This window comes from Ctenocephalides felis, unplaced genomic scaffold, assembly GCF_003426905.1.
Source record: "Ctenocephalides felis isolate EL2017-DRISC unplaced genomic scaffold, ASM342690v1 CF-g0.4_SCAFFOLD_01886, whole genome shotgun sequence".
Classification (NCBI taxonomy): Eukaryota; Metazoa; Arthropoda; class Insecta; order Siphonaptera; family Pulicidae; genus Ctenocephalides; species Ctenocephalides felis.
In genome coordinates, this window is record NW_020538040.1 from 36,891,483 (window position 1) to 36,906,005 (window position 14,523).

The 14,523-nt window shown below is 28.8% G+C and overlaps 1 protein-coding gene across 4 annotated transcripts in view; it reads right to left on the reverse strand.

Moving 5' to 3' along the window:
* Positions 1-14,523, reverse strand: part of LOC113377647 — a 32,509-nt gene that overhangs the window by 15,083 nt on the left and 2,903 nt on the right. For all 4 annotated transcript variants that reach the window (XM_026618029.1, XM_026618031.1, XM_026618028.1 and 1 more), the window contains exons 3-5: positions 10,810-10,901; positions 6,017-6,126; positions 2,775-2,975 (exon numbers count right to left, since the gene is read on the reverse strand). In XM_026618029.1, the coding sequence (XP_026473814.1) occupies positions 2,775-2,975; positions 6,017-6,126; positions 10,810-10,901 (403 nt within the window). The remainder of the gene's footprint in view (positions 1-2,774; positions 2,976-6,016; positions 6,127-10,809; positions 10,902-14,523) is intronic.

Below are 14,523 nucleotides of genomic sequence, written 5' to 3' on the forward strand. Positions count from 1 at the left end.
CTTGTAGTTTACACAATAGCGACATTATTCTAGATAAATCATATATATACATATTTTTCTTCATATTATTTGGAGTACAATCATGGTCGTGTACCAATTTTTTGAACCCCCTCACTTCACTTTCAGAATCAAAACTTGATGACTATTTTTAAATTTATTTTTTTTATATATATTCTCAAAATATTAATTAATTACGTGAAACAAAACATATAGTGAAAATATTGTTTGCCTATTTTACGGTCTTTTAAGAATTGCATAAAATCAAGGTGACCATATACTTCCCGGTTTGGCCGGAACAGACAGTTCCGGATTTACACCTTGTGTTCCTACTGTTCCTAGTTTTTCTAGGAATATTTGTCCCGGGTTTAGATCTTTAGTCCCGGATTTTTGAAAAACAGTAGAAAGTATGTGTAATAAAATTACACCTACCCATAAAATCTCAGAAAATGATATATGTCATGTTACAAGACAACTAGTCTGCTATGATATGATACAAATACTATATGAATGCGAAAAATCCTGAATATATAATTTCAAAGGCAGGTTACAATAGCCTTTCACATTAATCACGTCAAACTTTTATTTCTGATTTCACGAAAATTAAAAAAAAAAGTGCTATTTTTTGTCAAATTAATTATATTTGCTATTATACAAGGCTCAAAAGCGAGAAAGAAAATCGAAAAATGAGATATAATATAACATCATAAGTAAAAGAAGAATATAACATATAATCGAATAATAAAGTTCTTACTGAAAGTCCGTAATTCTGATTAAAAAAATGATTTATTTAAAAAAAAAAAAAAAATATTTTAAATTTATTGTATCCTTATATAGTATTTGCTAATTTGAAATTATAGAAAACTTATTTAGCAAGCAAGTTAAAAATTGCCGTCTCGGTTTCGACTTGAAAAAATAAGTCACCTTTAAATTCATGCCTCTAACCAGAGTACTCTCTTAATGAAGAACTCAATATGATTTAAAAACAAACTTGCAGCTTAATTAATATGAATAATTTAACATTCGATCTTCAATACTTTGTATAATTCTAATCAACTTCAATTCGTTTTTGCTAGAAAATTCGACGTATCAATTTTATGTCTTATCCACATTTCAAATCGCTCTGAATCGCTTGCACCAAAATTGAAGAAAGTAGGCAAGTGTACGTGAGCCGAAATCTTACCTTTTCCCGTTTTTTCAAAAATGGTTGCACCATATTTCATTTCAAAAAAGCCATCCGATGAGATTGGATTAGCAGAAAAGTGCAAACATTTTTGACCAGATTTTCACAAAAAAATCGTGAACCAATTTTGAAAATTTTAAAAACTGATATCGAAGGTATCAGTTGGGGATCATGTTGATTAGTTTTTCAAGTTCAAAATTTTATCTAAATAGATAAATCTCAATTTATCAACTTATAAAGATTTTAACAATATTGCTAATAATAACAAACCAGGAGTGATCTATAAATTGTAAGTTCGTTTCTATATTCATTAAATATATTGACAATTATTAGCACGTTGTTTGTCGATTAATATTTTACCTAACATTTATTTACAAATCAGGAAATCCAGCAATTGTCTTAAAACACAATGCAATACACGTTTATTTTTATAGGCATTTAACGTTTTCTCATTGAATGTTTTGACTGAAAACCTTAAAATCGAACAAAGCAATATGAATAAATCTGCTTCATTGAAGTTTATAACGAATACAATTTTGAAAAAAAAAACTTTTTTTTTGTAAAATAAATTGAAATGAATGAATATGAAATAAGACAAACGAAGTTGATTAAATTGTACTCATTTCAATATTGCCCAATACTAATTTTCATCTTTCAGTAATCAATTTACTTTTTTGCTCTCATAAAAAGAAGCCAATGATTCGTATATAATATAAATAGATAAATACAACAAGAAGACATGAACATGCATGAAACTAAAAAAAATAAATGAATTATGTCAAATAATATATATTTATACAATTTTCCATGTATATAAAAATGATAGACGTACTTCGTATGATACATGTAATTATAATTTAAATTTAATGATTAGAGGACGATTTCTTCAAAAATATTCTATTCAACAGATTTAGACTAATTTGAAGCAGATGGTTTTTTACGGAGCGGATAAATTTTGCGTCGCTAATCCTGTTGAAAATGTTGTTATGCAGAAAATAAGAATACGTCGTTGATAATTAAAAATATAATTATATAATATTTAAAACGGAAACTTTCATAAAATTCACGCATACCCTAACCACATTTAGAATTGGCGTTATATTCCTTGTTATGGTTAAAGCCTATTTAAGATTTCTGATATAATGAAAAGCTAAGCCTTGCCTGTACTCTATTTGCATACATTATATGTGAGTTAAATCATTTGAAGTCGTATTGTTATCGAAAGTTTTATGTTAAAACAATTCACATGATTTTTTGTTTTTCAAAATTAAATCGCCACTTATATGAACAATTACTTATATGTGAAAATAAAAATGATATTATTTGTACATTAGGATATACCAACTAAAGACTCCATCAAAAGAAAAAGCATCTATATGTCAAGCTATCAAAATTCATATATCGGATAAAAAGATAACAAAAACAAAAATATAAGAATATTACTAAATATCGATTTAATGTTTTAGAGCTATTAAACAATAACGCTATTCATAATCTTATATGCCAACTCTACTTAGATAAAGTTTCATGCAGATTGTTGAAGATAGCGATTCAAACTAAGAAATTAATAACAAATGTTTCTAAATTTACTTACCTATTATTTTCTAAAGCCTCAATATTAGGCCCTCTTGCCAAAGCCTCTAAAATTGGTTTCAAGCTAGAACCAACTGCTGTAGAAAGAACCTGGTCGGGAAGATCTAATATATATTTGGGAACCTTTGCTCCGCAGAGAAATTGTGCCAAATTATCGGAAAATATGTTACAGTTGTGCTTGAAAAGATCGTAATTGCTGCCTCTGAAATTAAATAAAATTTAGAACATTTTACTTTTTTCAATGCGTATTTGTGTTTGCTTACATTACTGACTTTAAATTATTTGCCACTTGCTTGGTCGATGTCTCAATAATAGCTCATTATTGTATACGTAGCAAATAGTTACTATTACAAACAAATATTTATCATATTTCCGAGCATTCAATTTTATGTTGGAATATATTTGAACATAAACAAAACTGAATATAATCTATCATACTAAGAATATTTCATAATAAACATATATTCAAAGATATAATTTTCTCAAACATGTTTGCAAAGGCGGCCCGATGGTGATAAAACCATAATTAATTTAGATGTTCGAATATAATATAACTACAGTAGAAATCCTTTAGTCCGGCTTGGTCGGGACCGACCCCTGTATCGGCTTTCAAAAATTCCAGACTATCGGTCGGTAATTATAAAAACAATTAGGTTAATAATTAAACCACAAAATCAGTAGAAAATACAAGCAAAGCTTATTTCACATTTATTAGAACATATATTCAAAATATTTTTAAATTTTTAACAAAAAACATTTTAAATTTTTACAAAAAACAAAAATTTGATGAGTTCTAGCCGTTTGGTGATTTCTTGTTTATTAAAAATAGTTTCTGATTGAGAGTGTTAAGGGGGTTGTTCTTTTTTTATTTTTCTTTGCTTCGGTTTTGAGATTTTTTAATATTATGAAAGATAAAAACCTTAGAATCATTTAAAAAAAAAAACATCTCAATATCTATTTTTTTGAAGAAGTTATAGATATATATATCTATATATGTATGATCCTCTGAAAGCGTTTTTTTATCGCTCCGCGAGCTATTGTATGCCAGATTCCTCTTTTTCATTATAATACCTCATGCACATGACCTTTTTAAGGTGTCAGCATCTTTGAACACCAATGTGTATTTAGTACATTAAATTAAATGGTGTATTCAGTACATTATATTAAGAACTTTAAATACGTTTTTCTCAAATTGACTTTTTTCAATGCGGTGTCACAAATTAAACAAAAACTACAAGTCGGATCGACTTGCATTTTTTTTTAATTTGTTCACCACTGCAATATCGAGTCCCCCTACCTCAAACAACTTGATAACATTACGCAAAAAAATTTTGCGAAGCTTCTCGCCCCAAAAAAAGGTCTTTTTTGACACTTTTTTTTAAAATAGCTGCCATTTTTTTCCTTCTTCTTTTTTTTCTTTTATTTTGGTAGGGGGACTGGAAACAAACTTCTTCTTCAACGTAATTTCTTTTTTTTTGTTTCGGGCGATGCGCAACGGATTTATCTGTGGCACCGCAAAAGAGATCGATTTTGCAAGACCGACTTTGGCGCCCCCTGGTTAAAAAATGACGGCGCAAAAAGAAAAGAATAAAATCACGTAATATTCTATGAATTTGTAATTTTTGTTTAAAAAAAACCGCATGTCTCTATGATAAATACATTTCGAGAAAAAACAAAAACAAATACCTTGCATTTTTTGTAACGAAAAAAGAACAACCCCCTTAAGGGTTTTGTTTATCTCCTTTTAAATATCAAGGCTTAAGTTTTGAAAACATGGTCGATGCATAGTTAAGTGGTTAAATCTGCTGATATTATATGTGCACTGTGCCGCTGTATTAGTACCCAACTTAAAAAACGGCGGAAACCTTTGTGGGGCAACAGAGGAGCTACGTTATTCGTAGAACATACTTCGGTCATAAACCTAGGCAGCAAAATTTACCATGGACACAACAATTGCCAGACAATAGCGAGTCCGTCCAAATGATTCCAAACCACCCCGAAAATGTTCTAATAGCTCTAGAAAAAATGCATGAAACGGAGTATCAGGCATTCTGAACCGTTGAGTGTCGAACTAAAGGACTTCTACCGTATATAAATATTGCACAAAATTAATAAAACGATTACATAAAACAAAATTAATCCAAGCAATATAATAATTTTTATTTATTAAAACAATTAATTGGATTATCAACCAAGCAATGTTTTCAATTGTGTTTTTATTAATATTTTTTTTAAATTAGTAATATGCTTATTTGGCCGGTACATATTGTTTGATGATTATATATTTTAATGAATATAGTAATTTTTTTTGTTATAATTTATTTTTGTTAATCAAGACTTTAATGTCTTAATAAATATAGTAATGAAAATCAATATATAATATATAAAATAATCGACTATACAATACAGGGATTAGGGAAATCACTTTACATTAGTTTTTCCCATCTACGATAAGCTCTACCTTTACTAGTAGAAAATTTTCTCATTTCTAACTTCCCGAAGGAGAAGTTATTTCCAAACAGTTCTACAGAAAATTTCTAATAACACGATAGTTGCATTAGCATTAATTCCGTACGCAGTATAGACAGTGCACAAGAAAAATTGTATACCTTCTATCACAAATTTATGTCTTGTATATGTCACACCACATGTATATCAGATAACTCTTTGATATTATTCAACATTGAAACATTTAATTTCTTTCAATATTATAAAAATCTGGTGGTTTGCCACACGACTGCATATATGCATGTAAGTAGCGAGCTTCGATCGATTTATGAAAAAACGATTTAGAATATTTAAAAAAAGTTAAAATATCAAATAATAATTTGGCAGCTGGTGGTCTAAAATGAGTTACGTTTTTATTATTTTTTATTTGCCACAAGAGCTTCTTAACAAAAATGGCTGAATAAAATTAATTTCATCTATTACAAAAACAAATTAGTGATGTGATAATGTCTTAAGACGAATTACTGTAACGTTCAGGTTTCAAATAAACAAATATACTGCATGAATAAAATTTGTAATTTTCATAATGAATTTTTAAAAAAATTAAACTTCTAAACTTAGTTTCAAATGAATTTTTACTTAAAAAAATGAAAATGGCACAACCCGTTATATAAATATGAAAATCATAATCCTTATGTTCTAATAGTAGTATAGCTCGGTAACCATGCTGACTGCATAATTAGCAAGAATTATGTTTTGATCATATAAGGTAACATATTATATAAAATTACATACTTGAAAGTGGTGTCTCCTAGTTGTAGAACGTAATCCAAAAAAACAGAATATGGTACTTCTGTTGAGCCTATTCTTTCAACTCTCAAAGGCGGACCAAGAACAGTTCCTCCCTAAAAATATGCTTTAATTAGGAACTATAGTATTATTAGTACTAAAAATAATAAGAGCGATATGAAAATAATACAAACATACTTCTAAAGTCCAACTGTAATGTATAAATTAGCATTAAGCTGCTAATTACATACAAACACATTAGCAATAATATAAAGAAGTTGTTTTATTATATAATATAGGACTCTTCCTTAAAATTAGTCTAGCAGTGTGCGCTGATTTCACAAATACTAACATAGCCGAAATTCGCTAGAAAAGTAAAGATTCAATTTTTTAATTAAAAATCTCGAGAAAGAAGTATATGAAAAGAATATTTTTGAATAAAATAAGTAAAACCGAAATTGAAAAATAGTAAATTTTGAAATGTCAAACATTTGTTTGTATTTTTAGAAATAAACTTAAAGTTATTGGAATGATTATAGCATGATGAAAGTATCTGTCATATATAAGTTCAAAATATCCGTTAATGGTTTAGTTTTATTTTTATGATAAGCGATGGATCTGCGATTACAAATAAAAAAAACTCTAACAATTTGTCAAGACTGCATAATCTGTTTTATCTTGGCTATGTTGGAATTTCATATCGAAAGGAACAATATTGATGAGTTCGTTACGAACCAAAATTCAAATGTATTGCGTAATTCTTGAAAAGTTTATCAGATATTTAAAAAAGATTTTTATATAAATAATGACACACCGTGTAATGAAGATTCACATATTCATATATTCACAATTAAACATAACTCAGCCAATTTGTTTGGTTTCCTCATAAACAAAAGTGATTTAAATAAATTTTCATGGTGATAGTCTGGTTCTTTACAAAATTACATGAAATGCTGTCGCTTGGAATTCTTTGGCACACATTCAAAGCTTTTAGTAAATCGAGAATACAATCTCCGCGATTGCAGTAATTATTATATGATTTTATTTCCTGAATTTGGCAACTACTACGAGTTTGTCTCCAATACAATTCTCATGAAAATGCTAATTTCAAAATGAGATAAAATACTATTAATTTTGCATGCAATCAATACTAAACGTTCATTATTAAAGCATAAACTTGATTTTAAAGTAATACATTTTTATTTAAGTACTAGCTGTACCCGTTCACGCTTTGCCGTGATTTAGTTCAAATTAAAAAGTTGAACAAAGATGTGTATTTGTTACATTTAGTTTAACGTTACTACTATCCGTTCAACAATTTACCTATTCAACAATTTGTCTACAAATTTGCCTATAAACTTGTTAATCAATCTACCATTTTACCAACTTACGAATTTACATATCAACCTATTAACCTATCAACCCGTTTCACATGTCTACCAATTTACCTGTCAACCTGTTTATCCGTCTTGTTATTTGTCTATCTACCAGATGTCCTGTCTACCATTTTACATATTCTCCAATTTACCTGACCACCATCCAACAAATTACCTTTTCACCAATTTACTTGTCTACCAATTCATCTGTTTATCAATTTACCTGTCTACCAATTTACATAACAACCTGTTTATCAATCTACCATTTTATCGGCCTACAAATTTATCTCACATCCTGTTCTACATATCTACCAATTAAGCTGTCAACCTGTTTATTTATCTACATATTCGTCTATCTACCAGTTCTTCTCTCTACCATTTTACATATCCTCCAATTTACCTGTCCGCCAGTTTACCTTTATAAATTCTCTAATTCACCTTATTTATTTACGCATAAACATAAACAAATTAAAGCTCAAATTGATTCCACGTTTTAGTTAGAAAACGTTTCTATGTGAAAAAGAAAAGGGCTGTTTTTAGGGTTTTCCCGGCGATTATTCGATTTTGTCTCGCCGTAGGAACCATCCTTGGACTTCAACGAACATTTTAAAAAAAGAATTGGCCAAATTGGTCCAGGCGTTGTTGAGTTATGCGCTTACCAACACATTTTGCGATTCATTTTTATATATAAGATGAACAAATAAAAAACTGAGTATGTCACGCAATTTTTTCGACTTTATTCGCCCGTGCTTTAATATATAATATCGCAATATTTATTAATTTACATAATAATGAAATACATTAATTTACATATGCAATAAAAATATTTATGAGCTCCGCAAAATCAATTTAATCAGTCTATATATGCCAGATGTTCTATGGCAATTTTCAAATAAGATTAAGTGTAAAAGCTCAAGTATAATAATTGTTAATCTACATGCACTTGTCTTATAGACTTATACGAACAAAAAACATTAATTAAAAAATGATTCTTTTTGTGTAAAATTAACAATCCATACCTTCTAAAAAATATCGGTGATCTACAAATCGCATGAAGACTTATCTTACTTTAAATAAACCACTTAAAACAATATTTTTAAAGCACACTCACAACACAATATCCGATATAGGATTCGACGATATAAAATAAAACAATGATTAAATTAATTTTAAATTAATTTAAAACTATAAAATTCAGGAAGAAACAGTTTTCTACCTTGTACGATTAAGCAAGCCGCGCCGGTTTTTCAAAAGCGGCGACCTAATGTGTGAACAATCTAAAGAATCCTTGACTGTATGAAATCTAATTTTAGTTATGTGAACAGAGCACAGATATAAATGTTTGGAACGAAGAAGATGGCTTCACTGTATACATGAACACAGCTTTTCAATCTATTGCGAAATTTCTCTTTTAAACATACTTTTATATATTCAACCAAAAATTATTTACATTTCATTGATTTTTTCGAATAGAACGGTTACCAGCTGATTATACATTTTAAAATGTATGTCTAAACTCATGTTATCAAAATTTGAAAATCACTTATTAACCATGATATTTTGATATAACTAATTAAGTATGATATTATGGCTTTAAAAAATCAATGAATATTTCCTAAAAAATGAAATATGTTAATAAAGTTAATACTATTAAAATTTCAAATACGCAAATTATGCAAAAATTAAAAAATAATCTTTTTCCATTAAATTCTATCTAAAACCTGAACCTATTTAGACAATTTTTATTTTTTTTTTATTCACAGTATATTTCAACAATCAGATTATAAATATCAATATATCAAATTCCTTAAGCAAGTTGGTAAGGAATCCGAAATTCGGGGCGGAATTTAAGCAAGGGTAGACAATCAAAGACAGGTAAAACGCATATACTTTAAACTTCACCAAAATACAAAATTATCACTTGAAACGAAAAATAAAGTTTATTAAACGAGGAAAACAAAGCATAAATAGAATCTAGATCTTAATCTTAAGAAATAATAGACCTATAACAAGAAGACAGAGTAAATTTTGCAAAACGAAAGATTATTAAATGAGATAATAATAATGATAGGATAAAGTTGACAAAACCTTGGCAAATATTAAAAAAAATGGACGAGCGAAGAAAGTGCAAAAATACATAACGAATAATGTTTTGGATTTTTTTTTAAAAAAAAAACTGAATGAGCAGTATGTAACGGTACAATGAGTTCACAAGATAGGTTCAATTTATGATTCGAATCAACAAAAGTGGTGAATTGGGCGGTAAGGAAAAGCTTCATAATCTACGAAAGGGAAAATGACAACGACAACAGAACTCCATGTACTTGAAAAGCATAATCATAAAAAAAGGATACAGCGTGAAATAAATCAAATCAAAGATCGCTAGCTGATCATCAATTGAAAGGTAAAGCACAGGACCGAAAGCATAAAAGCAGATTTTGCAAGATCATGGTTTGAAAAGTAAACTACTAACGAGGAGGGAAGAAAAGGGGGGGGGTGAAATATAATTCAGCCTTCATGCAGAGCACCATTAATATAGTACTACTAGACTAGTGAATATATAAAATGCACTCGTTACCAAAATTTTCTTAAATTTTTTTAGTTTAAATTTATTCCTAAATATATTGTTTACACAGTATTTTTTGTTTTTTTATGTTTGTGACCTTTTGATGGTTGTCGATGATTATGAGGGAAAAACTTTCGCTATATATGCATGGTTTTTGTCTTCAAAACATAGAATATGATGTTTCAGGAACTAATTATGTAAATTAGAAAATATGGAAAAACAGGCGATAGAGGAACAGAGAGCAAACTTAGGATCCCCAGCAAGAAATTCTACAATTGTCTAGCATATATAGGAAATGAAAGATTCTACGGTCATCGACCCTAATATACCAAAATAAACTAACGCGGTAGCATTTTAGCTTTTAGTATACGCCGAAGTAACGGCCGTGTATAAACTTGATGTCAATTTTGCGATGTAAGCAGTTATTAATGACATAAACGATTAGATTCCTTTAAATTGATAAAAATTATATCAGCTAGCAATTTTTACTTGAAAACTACCAATTCGATTTGATACTGTTCTAAATAGTCATAGATGTTTTAATCACCTTTGCATTTTGCAATTAACTAAAGAGAAGAAAGTTTTATTATACGAGTATTGTACAAAAAGGCTAGTTTCACTATCCAATTTGTTAAATTAGACAACATATGCACATATGAGATAGAAATATCATATAGTATAATATCTATGCCAAATTTACCATCAGATTACGAAAAATATAAAGGCATGATATCCATTAATAAAACATAATACTCTCATTAACACGTAGACCGCATGCCCACCACACAATAATATTAAACGATTTTCGATGCAGTTTTTAACTTGTTAAAACTATTTCCTTATTTTAAAAAATTTACCGGTGTACACGTCTGGATGCCGCTGAAGCCAAAGAAGTATTCTCTGCCGTAAACCACAATGGCTGTATGCCACACTCCATCAATTTTGCGACCTGTTAATAAAATATTTAATGTAAATATTTTTATAAATATATAATTATTATTTATCATTGAGTCATAGTTATAACCAGCGGTGCATGGCATCGTGACCTAAGGCCCTTTTGACCGCCAAATAATTTTTTTTTTTACTTTTTTATTGACCTTTTTTATTAATCCGAACATACATGGATACATACATCCATACACACACATATCCATTTTTTCTAAAGTATGCCAAAATGTTCAGAAACATTCAAAACGTAAGGATATATAGAAATTTTCATTTTCGATTTCTTTGCTACTATAACTTACCGTAAGGAAAGTTAAAAATAGTGTGATATACTATTTATTGAATTGCATTTTAACGAATAAATGATAAAACGATAATTTAAGTTATGATTGATAAAAATTTATTACAAATATAAAATTTTATAAAAATGCCACATAAAATGAATCTGGAATTAACCAATTTGGAAATCAACTGAATGTTATATAAAAGTTTTAAATAATGTAGACAGAGGTAGAATATCTGAGCCCAAGCGATACCAAAGGATGCTTGCCATAGATCCTGTTTAATCTTTGTGATGAATAGCTGAAAAACAAAGCACTTGAAGACAATATCGATTTGTCCGTTCGACAAAGAAAAATTAAGAACCAAATCATCGTAGCGGTAAGAAATCAAAAGTGAAAAAAACTCACGATATCCGTAGGATATCTGAAAAACGTGGATCATTTTAAGTAGGTACTTGCAAAGCATAATACCTAACGACGAATACTGCACAAATTAAGCAAAGTGATAGTTTTCCTAAAATCTAATTCTTTTTTTATCAAATATCAATACAGTATTCAAAACATCTACTGCCTTAATAAACACATTGTCAAAATTTAATACAATGATCGATGTGACCACACAACCAGCAACATTAATAATCAAAATAATTCATTTGCTGTTATTAGCACATCACTGTATTCAGTAATTACGATTAGAAATTCAGAAAATACAATCAGTATTGATTGTAAATTAAATTAGTAGTGATTACTAAATTTGAAAATACACACCAACAAATTATTTTCGATAATTTCTTACGATCAACAAAAACAAATGAACTCTTACGATATAATTTGCGATCGGACAAGAATGGGTCATCTATCCTCCCAGAATTAGAGTTTTATTCTAAATATGTTCTCTTTTCAACATAATTTCAAATTCTTTTATAATCAAAAACGTTTACGATTCAACTTAATCCCAACAAAACAATAAAGGGATTGCCATCTAATTTTCTTTTTTTCCTTATTAACCACTTTTCTATTATTAACCGGAAGCACTTAACTTTTTCGACATATAAGTTTTCTGTTTACAGAAAGATAAGGAATTGTAATATTTTTATAAGTTAATTTTTGGGAACTATCGAACATGTTCAATTTCAATAAAAAAGTGTTCAATTAAAGAACTTATTATAAAAAGATTATTGAAACACTCAAATTCACACAAGAGAATTTTAGTCAAACTTCGAAACCAAGCGGCAGAAAAGACAGAAAACGGTACTATTTTTGACGAAATAAGTTCATTTTTAGAAACCTATCGGAAAAATTCAATTTCAATAAAAGAAGTATTTTTATTCACTAAAAAAAACCTATTACAAAAGGATTATTGGAGCACTAAAATTCGCACAAAGGGATTTTAGTTAAACTTCTGAACCTTGTAGACCAAAAGACGAAAAAGCAAACAACGGAACAAATACTGAGAAACTAATATAAATAATGAACCAATTAGCGCATGGCATCGTGCCTTAAGGCAAATTGCTGGAACTTCCCGTACCAAAATTTATTATTTTTTTAAAAGATTAACATTTTTGAAAAAAATTTACTCTGATAAATTAGATTTTTGAGAAACTATAAATTTTTAACAAAAATTTACTTTTTTTTAAAAATAAAAACTTTTTGAAGAAAAGTGTATTTTGAAATATTTTGGAAATACTGAACTTTTTTTCAAAGCAATCGTAGTGCTTTAACTGCATAGAGACGAAATATCGAAGCGCGTAAGCACTGCGCCGCCGTTTAACGGATAAGCTTTGTTACGGAACCAATAGGAATGTAAATAAAATTTAACTTATTGTTAAAATCTCTATAAAATATCTGATAATTTGATGTGCATGTGTCTAATGATCATTTTTGACCGCCAGATAGCATTATTTTATACTTTTTTTACTAGATCTCCGAAACCGCTAGACCTGCCTTCATGAAAATTTGATCAGTTCTTCATCTTGTTAAAACAAGTATAATGGTTTTTGAATTATTCAAATCGGTTGATTCGTTCTCTTAAAAAACTGTGTTACCGTTTTTGGCACTTTTTGCCCCGTATCTTCGAAACGGCTAGACCTGCCTTCGCCAAAAACTAATCAGCACGTCTCCTTATCAATACGTATCGAATATTTTTTGAATTATTCAAATCGGTTGATCGGTGTTCCCGAAATCGTCGACGAAAATTTGTATGAGCACACATACACTCATACATCCATTTTTTCCAAAGTATGCCAAAATATTCAGAAAACTTTGAAACGTAAAGATATATAAAAATTATCATTTTCGATTTTTTTGCGATTACTATAACTTGCCCTACGGGAAGTTAATAATGCTGATCGAAAAACCGAGCTCGAATAGTAAGACTTAAAAAACGTAAAGAAAGGTAAATTACCTGTAATATCAAATTTTTATCGATTTCAAGAATTTAACGTGTCGAAAAGCTAACGAGATAAAATATTATTCTACTCAACTATTTTATTATCGGAAACAATTTTGAACGTATCAAAATAATACGTTCATAAATACCTGCGACACGTCATACAAATTTCTCGCGTGTCTTTTTATTTGGCTATCTCAGATCTATTTCAAGTGACTCGTAATTCTATCTATTCATTGCATACCTATTTATAGGTACGATGAAAAAACAGCAAAACACATAATTACAGATTATTTAACGGTATTTTATCCCAAAATAAATTTTACTGCTTCGCAAGATATTGTTGTTCTAAAAAAACTTTAGAATAAATTTTCATCACAAATAAAATATTCGTAGAATTCATTATTTCGCTCAGTTAACTCAGCTTTTCGTAGAGCTAGGTAAAATTAGATATTCCAATAGCATGTTTTTATTATATTTGTTTCATGACTTATTTCAGAATAAAAAACGAACGTATATACGAAACGTGTGCATTGTATTATACAATCACTATGTCTGCTGTTCAGAGAACGACCAGTTAAACATCATAACATTCAAGCATTAACGCTCCATTAATATTAGGTTGTCAAATATCTCCCTTCCGCTTTTTTGCTATTGGTTTATAATACAAAAAGGCGGAAGGGAGATATTTGACAACCTAATATAACGCGATACTCTTATCAATATTGTTTTGGTAAATTGCCAAGAATGAATAATAATAACAAACATGCTTTTACAATATACTCTTATGATTATAACCAAGATAAGGCTTTACAATAAGGATGACGTGAAAAAGAAAGCAATGAGCCGCATATTTTATAACTGCCGTAAGTTATAGGTTAACGTTTCAAAGGTTTCTGGAGATTTTGGAAAACCTAAAAAAATGAATGGATGTATGTATGTTGTGTGGATACAAC